The sequence below is a fragment of the Myiozetetes cayanensis genome, unplaced genomic scaffold (assembly GCF_022539395.1).
Source record: "Myiozetetes cayanensis isolate MyiCay16 unplaced genomic scaffold, myiCay2020 scf15, whole genome shotgun sequence".
In the NCBI taxonomy this organism is placed as follows: domain Eukaryota; kingdom Metazoa; phylum Chordata; class Aves; order Passeriformes; family Tyrannidae; genus Myiozetetes; species Myiozetetes cayanensis.
The window spans coordinates 19,092,323-19,102,931 of NW_026087159.1; the positions used below are offsets into that span (position 1 = coordinate 19,092,323).

The 10,609-nt window shown below is 54.3% G+C and overlaps 1 protein-coding gene across 5 annotated transcripts in view; it reads right to left on the reverse strand.

Annotated features, from left to right (window-relative positions):
• The window catches only part of LOC126637483 (H(+)/Cl(-) exchange transporter 5), a 33,832-nt gene extending 23,440 nt beyond the window's left edge, over nucleotides 1–10,392 (reverse strand). Inside the window, exons 1-2 of one of the 5 annotated variants that reach the window (XM_050310802.1) lie at nucleotides 10,304–10,392; nucleotides 9,624–9,673 (exon numbers count right to left, since the gene is read on the reverse strand). Coding sequence is in view for 1 of the 5 variants with exons in the window: in XM_050310801.1 (XP_050166758.1) it covers nucleotides 1,614–1,653 (40 nt within the window). In the remaining 4 variants the exon portion in view is untranslated. Of the gene's footprint in view, nucleotides 1–1,613; nucleotides 2,094–9,623; nucleotides 9,678–10,303 lie in introns of those variants that run through there. The other 4 variants (XM_050310803.1, XM_050310804.1, XM_050310806.1 and 1 more) reach the window with 4 other exon arrangements.
• Nucleotides 10,393–10,609: the final 217 nt, after the last annotated feature.

Consider the following 10,609-nt stretch of genomic DNA (forward strand, 5'->3'; position numbering starts at 1 on the left):
TTCTCTGGGCAATCTGTGCCAGGGCCTCCCCACCCGGCACAGGGCCCTTCAGTGTCTCTCCTGTTGTGAAGGGCCCCAAAATTGACCCCAGGATTCAAGGTGTGGCCTCAGCAGTGCCCAGCACAGGGGGACAATCGCTGCCCTGGTCCTGCTGGCCACACTGTTCTTGATCCAGGCCAAGTTGCCATTGGCCTTCTTGCCCACCTGGGCACACTGCTGGCCACGTGTGCTTCGCTCTTGCAAACACTGATATTTTTTTCAGAGAATTAGAGAGGAACCAAATACGTGGCTCAGCCTCAGGAAGGCAAAACGCCAGCCAGCACTTCCCAACAAGCTGAATTACACACTCTGCAGAAAACACTTCCTATTGCACAGAAAAAGCCACGACAGCACACAAAAAAAAGGCCCTGGCGCTGCACGGACTGACGCGTTGGGCTCTTCACTGAGGAACGTGGTGTTCCTAAACTTTTAAGGCCTGTTTTCTCATTAAACTGGTGCAGAACACCCCAGGAAAGAGGGAGCCCAGGGGAGCTGGGTGCTCAGGAAGGCATGTGAGCTCCCTGAGAGCACAGAGACAGCGTGGCATAGAGAGCCAAGGGCAGGAGAAAGCCAGGAATTCAAAGTTAGTATTCATCAGCTAACAATAAAGATAATTAAACGTCATTAAAGCGCTGTGGTGCTCCTCCAGTGAGCTGCTTCCAGGGAAAACAGTGGGTCCCACTGCCAGCCCAGGAGTCAGGGATGGCCTGTTCATCCTGGCAGAGAACTAAGGAAACTCTGTGCTTGTGTGTCATGGGGCTCATCTGCAGCGTAACACAGTTTTACAGGGATTTTCCAATAAGACTCTCTGTGTGTGTAAATACAGGGGAAGGGGGGTTAAAATATGTTTGTATTCCTAGAATCATGGGATGGTTTGGGTTAGAAGGGACATTTAAAGGTTGTCCAGTTCCACCCCTGCCAGGGACACCTTCCATTAACCCAGGCTGCTCCAAGCCCTGTCCAGCCTGGCCTTGGACACTTCCAGGGATGGAGCAGTCCCAGCTTCTCTGGGCAACCTGTGCCAGGGCCTCACCATCCTCACAGGGAAGAATTTCTCCTAGGTATCTCAAATATTTGCTTTGCACAACAAGCATCAGTTCCTGCCCAGGCTGCACAGGCAGCTGGACCCCCTGCTCCAGGAGCAGAAACCGGAGCAACGGCACCTCCTTCTTCTCCCAATTCCTCCCCAGGTTTGTTCTCATTTACAGCTTTAGAAACCAAAACAGAGGCAGCAAATAAAGCACCTTCCAGCTGCAGCAGAGCCCAGGGAACACCTGGCAGCACAAAGAGGACACAAAGAAGACAATTCCGTGCTCACTTCTCCCCCCTCCCCCCAAGCCCCGAGACAGCTCCGGGTTTAAGTCACTCTTCCTTACCAAAACGCTCCCTCTACGGGTGAGCTCTCCCAGGCTAAACCACACGCACAAAAAATAAAATCTAACAAATAAAACAAGACCATTCTCGTGCTTATCTAGTTGTTAATTTACCACCATTCTTCACCAGGCAACAGCTGCCTCTTTCCACGGGCTACAGCACTGCCAGGACCTCCCCTTCCCCCCAGCAAAGGTACGTACCCCAAGGCTCCCGGTGTCCCCAGCGCCGGTGGGACGCCATCCTCCTCCAGCTGCCCCCATCCACCTCCTCCAGCTTTCTACTCCGTCCTGGTGCTCCCCATGGCAGTCAAGAAAAAGGGAAGCAACGAAGCAGAACCCGACAGGGTCCCCACGACGCCTGGAAGTGACTCAGATGACAGCGCTGGCAGCCAGGAAGCTGCAGCTCCGCTGCCATCCCGCTGCCAGCCCCAGCTCGGCCGGGATGCTCAGCCCCCGCCGTGATTTCCAATCAAAAAAAAACACGGACATTCCAAGGTTTTCTCCTTGTTTTGTGCCCCAGTGTCACCCAGCGCCACCATGGCAGCAGGGGAGGACTGGTGAGGAGTGAGCCCCGGAGAGCTCCGGCACTGCCGTGCTCCGAGCAGCCCTTCCAGCACACAGGCTCGAGGTTTTCCCACTCGGAGCGTGGAAAAAGCTCCCGTAGCATTTTCCCCTCCCTGTCGGAGGGGAGGCTTGACCCCAGCTCCACCAGCACCACGCGGACATCACAGCAGGAGAACAACACCAGGAGCGGGCAGCAATCCCAACCAGCCACCTCCGGAGTCATTCCCGCTGTGGGAAGGAGCCAGCTTACCACCTAGTGGCTGTTTCCTCTGGAAAACCAAAATGTGGATCACAAGACAGTGGGTTTTTTTTTAAAGATCAGCAAATCTTAAGCTAAGCTTTGACAGCTCAGGGCTTTCCCTCCTTCCCAGCCCCTCGTGGCTCTCGGGCAGCCCCTTCAGGCAAGTACCAGATAATAAGAATAAATAAATAAGAAAAAAACACGCAGAATGAGCCAACCTTAACTGAAGAAAAACAAAGGAGAGGAGAGAGAAATGTAGCTGTTTAGTTGTTGTGTCAACACGAGTGTTGTGTCAACACGAGTGTTGTATCAACACTCGTGGTGCCTGGCTGGGAGCCAGCAGAGCCAGGCTTTCAGAGAGCCCTGGAATTGTTTGGGTTGGAAGGCACCTGAAAACTCCTCCAATTCCACCTTCCTACCATGGGCAGGGACACTTTCCACTAGCCCAGGTTGCTCCAAGCCCCGTCCTACCTGGCCTTGGACACTTCCAGGGATGAAGAGTCCACAAGCTCTCTTGGGGCTTGTGGGCAACATCACCCCTCCAGAGGTTCACATGTCACTAAAAAACCCCGCATTTCCCTCCTCGAGCAGAGGACAAATGAGGGGCAAACTCCATCTACACCTAAACTAAGTGAGCTGGTTCGGATGTTGTTGAATTCCAGCCCTCGAGACCCGGAACCCTGTGCAGGAAGATTTTTAAGGAGGAGCCTCGTGCACAGTTGTGCTGCCAAACAGATCCCCCAGGGAGGGACCAGCCCTCTCTCCCCACCTTGGGACAGCAAAGCCGATGACTTGCCGCAGGCAAGAAAATGTTGTTTTTCCAAGTCATTCCCTGCTCCAATTCCCTGTGCTGCCTGAAGTGACTACAACCAGCCACTGCTCCTGTGGATGGGAAACTACACCAAATTTACAAAGGTTGGAATGACAGGACAACGTGGAATGGCTTCATGCTGGCAGGGGCAGGGTTAGATGGGATCCTGGGGAGAAATTCTTCCCTGTGAGGGTGGTGAGTTCCTTGCCCAGAGAAGCTGTAGAAGGGTGGAAGTGTTCAAGGAACAGGGAGCCCTGCTGGACAGGGCTTGAGGCAACTGATGGCAGTAGAGGGTCATCAAGGTCTCTTCCAACCCAAATCATTCCAGGATTCTATGACTGTTCCCTTCCCAGGGTGGCCAAGGGGGCCTCTGGGGCTGCCCCAGCCTCACACTGGTGTAGGAGCAGAACCCTGCCCCTCTCAGGCTGTTGACTCCCCCACTCCAGGCAGCCTTTTGCCCTCAGCAGCTGCTCCAGCAAAGGCAAACACCCCCTGGGAATGCTGCTGCCTTGGGCCAGGGCTGTCCGGCCACACTGCCCTGAACAATAGGAGGTTTGTGAGAAACTGGGAATTCTACCAACACAAGCTGCACACAAAGACTTGGATTGTTTTAGGGCTTGTTTGGGGCTCTTTTGTTGTCCTCTGACACGTACTCACACAGGCCCCCAGAGTGCTCTGCCCTGACATCCTCCCAGCAAGGTAACAGGCGCTGTCAGGAGTCACCAGGTCACGGCAGAAAGCAGAGCATGAACCCTGTGACATTCTGGGTTTTCCTGGCACTTCTGCACAGGGGGCTGATACAGAATGTGACGGGATTCACTGCTGTCCCGGGATGCTCAGGTACCACTGACACCACAGCCTTACAGCCACACCAGTATCACCTCTTCAGGATAATCCATCACTCCACAGAGCTTCTGCCTCCCAGCCCAGGACACTGGAATACCCAAGGGGAGGCAAACAGCAAACACACCCATCCCAAAACCACGACAGGCATTTCCAGGTTCCAGCCCTCGCTCCAGCAGGTGTGGACCGAGGCGATGCACAGTGAGAGCACAGCTGTGACCAAAGGCACTGCCAGCCCTCTTCAAAACCAGCATCAATCCTCCAAAAGCCCAAAGAAATGTTGTTCAGCACAAATGCAGCTGAGCTGGAAGCACCTGTACATCACAATTCATGACTAGGAACACTTCTTCTTGGTTACTGCCTCAGTTATCTGCTCCATCCATTGCTCTCTCCAGGAAACCTCATTTTTTTCCTCTTAAACTTTATTTCCATTTTAATTCTCAGTTAAAAAGCACAATGTCAGCTCAGACACCGTCTTCCCAGGAGGTTCTTCACAACCATTTTCAGCTTCTCAGTTTAATATTTTGACAAAAAGCAGCCAGGCACAAAAATGCCCAAGAACCAAATTTACAGGTAGCTCGTGATCTGTTCAGGGGAGGTTGCTACTGGATTTTAAGCTGTATTTTCCAGACTAGGTTCAGTTACTTACAGCAATTTCCACACTGCAACACAACAGCTTCTCTGCCATTCCCAGCCTCTTTGGGAATCCAGGATGGTGACATCACTGCCTGTCATGGCTCTGAGCAGGAGGATCACCGTGTTTTTCCAGCATACCTGTGTGGCTGGTAAGCGATGACTCCCAGCTATCCACGGCCATCCCGGGGTTAGCAAACCCTTCCCACCACCCAGCCCTCCCAGCACACGGGAAAAGTGTGACTAACACATGACCCAGAGGGAAACAGCCAGAATAAACACATGTGGTTTCCATCGTGGAGCATTAGGACCTGATCCGGCACCGCTTTCATCCCAAAAACATCAGAGGCTCCAAAGCCACCTCCTGCCAAAATGTCTGCTCTTAAACTGGATCACAACCACAGCCTGTCCTCTTGGCCAGCTCCTTCCCTGGGAGAGCTCTGGGAATCAGGACATCCCTACAGGTCTTCTTTTTGTTATGGGGACAGGCTCCTAGGATGAATTTCCGCATCACACAGCCCACACTCAAAGAATGCTCCAGAAAAGTCCACACTGAGGAGAAGTGGAGTCAGAGACTCCCAGATGGCAGTGAAGGCACTCAACAGGCTTCAGGACCTCTCTCCATCCTCTCCCTGTGAAAGGGTGCAGAGGGTCCAGCCCCACGACCCACAGACTCAGCCCAGGACAGTGAAACGCGTGGTAGCTCCCAACAGCCTGTGAAACCAGCCCTGGCACACCCACCACCAAAACAACTGCAAAATGCCTTGGATGCAAGACGAGAAGATCTTAACACCTAGAACTCTGGAATCCCAGACTGGTTTGGGTGGGGAAGGACCTTAAAGACCACCTCATTCCACAGCCCTGCCAAGAACACCTTCTACCAGACCCAAGCTCAGTCCAACCTGGCCTTGGACACTTCCAGGGATGGAGCAGCCACAGCTTCTCTGGGCAACAAATAAGATAATTTTCTACTTCCTAAATAAGTAAGTTACTGGTTTGTAACTTCGTTTTGGAGTATTTTGTAAACCCATTGCCAGTTCTGAGGTTACAACTGTCCCTCCTGGCAGTGACACACTGTCCATCCACCACAGCCCGTGCAACACCAACACACAGGATCCGCACCTTCGGATTGCATGACCTACACTCATCCCATTCTTCCCATATCAGCTACCTTTAATTATTTTCCTGGAATTCAAAAACAACAAGAATTTGCTAACAGAGAAAGCTGATGACCAAATCTGTCAGACAAAAAAAAGACGAAGCCACATAACCACTAATAAAATATCAGTCTCACCTCAAACACCATGTCTTTTTTCCCGTTTTCTTTCCTTTTTCCCCTTTATTTTTTTAAGGACTGTCATGGCTACAAAAGGAAGATTTCAACAGATATTTCCAATTACATTTAATAGTCCAGTTTAGTGTCATGCTTGCATCAAGTCTCAGCTGGAAACCTGTCACTCCACGCTTTGTGAACGCCCGGCACTGGAACTCTTCCAGCAGAACACCTTCATTTTGGTGTTGTTTTTAGGAGACACTTCTCAGAACACCCCAAAATTCAAACAGCACCACGTGGAATTGGGGTGAAGACTCATTCTGGGGAGATGCAGCTCAGCCTCTTGCTCAACAAGGTAGAAAATGCCCAAAATACTGAAATATGGGCTACAACGGATTTAATGGGATTTTCAAGCCCAAAGAGAACATAAAGCACAACTTGCACAAAATCCTGGGAGAGAACAGCCTGGGAAAGCCTCCCTGTGGTGAGGGGATGGGTTAGGGGAGGAGAGCCAGAGCCTGGGCCAGGACTGCTGCTGGGCTCCTGGGGAACAGCAGGAACAACCCGGAGCTGCTGCCAACTGCAGTGGGAATTACAGCTGGCACACAACCAGGGCTGAGCCCACCTTGCCAACCCTTCCCTCTCCACCAAATCTGTCCTAGCTGCTCAGCACATGGAGATTTGATGCTTTTCTGTCAAACCAGTGGATTTCATCCTGCTCACAGGCACCTCCTCGATCCGAACTATTCACTCTCCTTCCTTGTAGGTGGTTTAAAAAACAGACTGAAGTTCCTGAAGAAGGGAGGAATAAAGCCAGCCTTTAGGAAGTGCTGGATCATAGCCCAGAGGCTCTGAACCCTGAGGCACTGAGGCAGAACAGGCTGGCACACACACCACGGGGGGACTCCCAGCACTGAAGCCACTCCTGGGACTCATTGAATTTCCACAGACGGTTCCAGCCTCCTCCCAAAGCAGGACACACATTCCAACCTCACCTTCCACCCGGCAACAGCACAAACTGGGACGTTCCAGCATCCAAATGTTCTGGAGGAAAAGCCAGGAGGAGGCAAAAGGACTATTAAGGAGGAAAACAGGGGCACCATGGAAATCTCCCACCCCAAAACGCCCCCGGTTGCTGTGTCTGACCAAAGCACTCAGCTGGGCTCACCCCTCTCCCTGAACTCCAGGAACACCTGTGGCACCCCTTGTTCCAAATAAAACTTATATTCATCCATGGAGAGCAAGGAATAATGGCTTTACACTGCCAGAGGGCAGGGTTAGATGGGATATTGGGAAGGAATTGTTCCCTGTGAGGGTGGGCAGGCCCTGGCACAGATTGCCCAGAGAAGCTGTGGCTGCTCCATCCCTGGACGTGTCCAAGGCCAGGTTGGATGGGGCTTGGAGCAACCTGGGATGGTGGAAAGTGTCCCTACACATGGCAGGGGGTGGGACTGGATGGGCTTTAAGGTCCTTCCAACCCAAACCATTCCATGATTCTGTGATCTCTGCAGACAGGAAACTGTCCCACGCTGATGGGCCCCCCTTTGTACCCACACCTGTGACCAGGGTTTGGGATTTGGACCCTTAACCCAGTGGCAGGACCAGGGCTCACAGTCCCTCAGGAACACCTGCTCGTGAAGCTGTGCTGCACAACCAGGACGGAGCTCCAAAGTTATCCCAGGGGGAATAATTAAAGGTGTGATGCAAGATGCACAGAGCCACTCAACCCCACGCTGTCAGCCCTGCACTCGGGCACTCAGAGCTGGACAAACCTGCTGGATGAGTCTGTGACCAGACCATGGCACGGCCAGTCAGTGCCAGTGCTGCACAGCCTGGGGCTCCAGCTGCCCTGTCCGCCTCCCAGAACACCCAAATCACTTTGGAGACTACAGGGATGAACTCTACCCCTACCTGGACACGCTCCAGGTGAGGAATTTTGCGGGATGGGTGACCACATCCAGCTGGAGACACAGCTGGTGCCACCTTCCACAACGAGGATGGAAGAAGGAAATGAAGGAGTGTGGCAGAGGGAAAGAAATAATATGGGATTGGGGGAAGGAGGAGGGCGTGAAGGTGGATGCAAGGCAAAGAAGGAGCAGGTGAGCCTTGAGAGCTGAGGGGCTGCAGGCAGCACCTCAATCTGCAGGGCAGGTGCCACCACCACCCCACAGATCTATCCTTCAAAATGCTATTCTCAGGTGAAAAAGGAGGCTTTGTGTGCATCACCCTGCACTGAGAACTCCCCCCACGACACCCAGGGGCAGCAGCACGAGCCTTGGTGCTCCTGCAGTGAGGCCTCCCCAGGTGTTTGGAGCCCTTCTGCTGAACCCCTCCCCAGCTCACGGGCTGAGAGCTGCTGACCCCAGAGCCTGTCCCAGGACCCCTCCCATTAAACCAGTTGTTTGTGACGAGCAGCTCGTTATCCTCTAATTGCAGGTGGCACTGTGGCCATTGCACAACCAGCCTTTGCCCTGCCAAGGCAGCTGGAGCCAAAGGAATCCTGCACCCCTGACAGATATTTGCTGAAATATCTGTGTTACAGACCCATTTCTTACCAGTTTTGTGACTTCTTGGTTTGTTTTTTTTGTTAATAAAAAATAATCCAGGCCAAGTGGGATCGAACAAATAATGCTGGAGAAAGGCTGAAGGGATGTGTTTAGATGGAAATCAGATCCTACCCCATCCTGAAAGGCAAAGGAGTTGCCAAGAGCACCTGGCAGCAGGAAGCAGAAGCACAGCTGTACAGAGAGGGCCATGGGAAAGGAAAAGCACCTTTGTGTAGCACCGTTTCCCCAAGAACCTCCTACAAACACAGCAGAGGAGTGAGCTTTGGAATTTTAGGGCCTATGGTGATTTTCCAGCTTCTGAGCCTTCTGGCAGCTGAGGATGGTGAGCTCCAAAAGAGGTTTGCTGCTGTTTCCAAGGTGTGCAGAGTAGGGGAGTGGCAGAAGGTGCAGGTACCACACAACAACAAACAACCCACTTTTGGGTGGGAGCTGCTCCCAAACCACTTCAGCTCCCGGAGAACAACTGTCAGTGACAACGCCACAAAATCCTGGGAGAACCAAATCCTAGTCCCAAAAAGGTATTTTGCTGCAGCCAAGTGTAAGGACACACACCAGGGACCATTCCCTGCCCCCTGCAGAGGGTGGGGGCCATCTCCAAGGGGGCAGCTCAGCACAGTCGTGAGATGATTTGGCTGCTACATCCCAAAGAATTAAAAACAGTCCTCTGTTCTACACAAGCACCATTCATGCAGTGTTTAAAACCAAAACCAATCCTGTTTTCCAGTCCTTCTGGGAACAAAAGCAGTCAGAGGAGCAGCAGTGCTTGCCAGCCATGTCCCTGCAGCCTCCTGGGTGCTGGTGCTTCCAGTGCTGCCCCACAGAGCCTGGAGCAGAACCACCAACACCTGGAACATTCCCGAGCTGTGCCTGCCACAAACACCTGCTCCCCCCTGGACACAAAAAGCTACACCATTCCTTTCATTCTGGCTGCACAAACCTGAGGAACAACCTCCAAGGTGAAGGAAGGGTTTAAAGCTTGGGCAAGCCCAAACTCACAGAATCAGAGGCTGGGAACATTCGCTGATTCCCAAACTGCAGCTGCACTATTTTCTCACACCCTCTATTCCTGGAGGCTCCTTCAGGTGGGAGCTTTGCTTGAGCACCCAAACAAACCCGGAGGGACGCCAGCTCTGCCCCTATGTGCTGCAGACAGAAGGGAATCCCATCCCCACACACTGCCTGGTCCCATTTCCCACTCCCAGCACTAGTGTTGCCCCCATGGAGAGCTCAGTGGCCATTCCAGAGGATCATTTACCCATCCAACAAGTGCCATCAGTACCTTCTCCCAGGGCTCAGCTGCTCCTGCCTCCTCTCTGGCACTTCCTGGAGCTGCTGGAAGAGAAAGAGTGACTCAGGCAGGGAAGCACAACCAGGACACAGGACCTTTCCCAGGCTGAGCTAAGGGATGAGGGTCTGCCCCTGGAGCAGGGGGGCTGGTGACACTTCAGACACTGCACATGGAACCATGGAGTGGTTTGGGTTGGAGGGACCTTAAAGCTCACCTAATTCCACCCCTCTGCCATGGGCAGGGACACCTTCCACCAGCCCAGGCTGCTCCGAGCCCCGTCCAACCCAGCCCTGGACGCTTCCAGGGACGGGGCAGCCACAGCTTCTCTGGCCAACCTGTGCCAGCGTCCCGCCACCCTCCCAGGGCAGGAATTCCATCCCACCATCCCACCTAACCCCCCTCTTTGCCGGCGGGACTCACCGGCTCCGGTCACAGCCCCGTCCCTGCGCCACGCGGGGGACCCGCAGCTCCCCAAACCCCTGCGTGCCCCCAGCTCCCAACACCACCCTCAGCCACAGCTCCCCCGGCGGCGGCGGCGGCGGGGGCCGCGTCCCTCCCCAGCACCGTTACACCGGGTGCCCCCGGCCCCGCAGCTCCGTCCGTCCGTCCGTCCGTCCGTCCGTCCGTCTGTCTGTCTGTCTGCCCGACCCTGCCCTCCCCTGTCCCCTCACCGTGCCGTGTCCCCCCCGGCCCGTCCCGGGCCCGGCGCCCCCGCGGCCCGTGCGGCGGCTCCTGCGGCGGGCCGGGCGGAAGGGGCGGGGCGCCGTTGGGTCGCCCTGCGGCGCCATCTTGGGTGTGGGCACCGCGCTCTTAAAGCGGCAGCGCCTCGGTAGGGGAGGGACGGGGAGGGGTAAGGACAGCGCGGGCCGAGGGTCCCGGCACCTTCACGCTGCCCTGTCGCCTCTCCCCCGCGGTTCGCACCCAATCGCAGAACTCACAGCGCTGTGCCCCCGCTCAGCTGTTCAACTCACCTCATC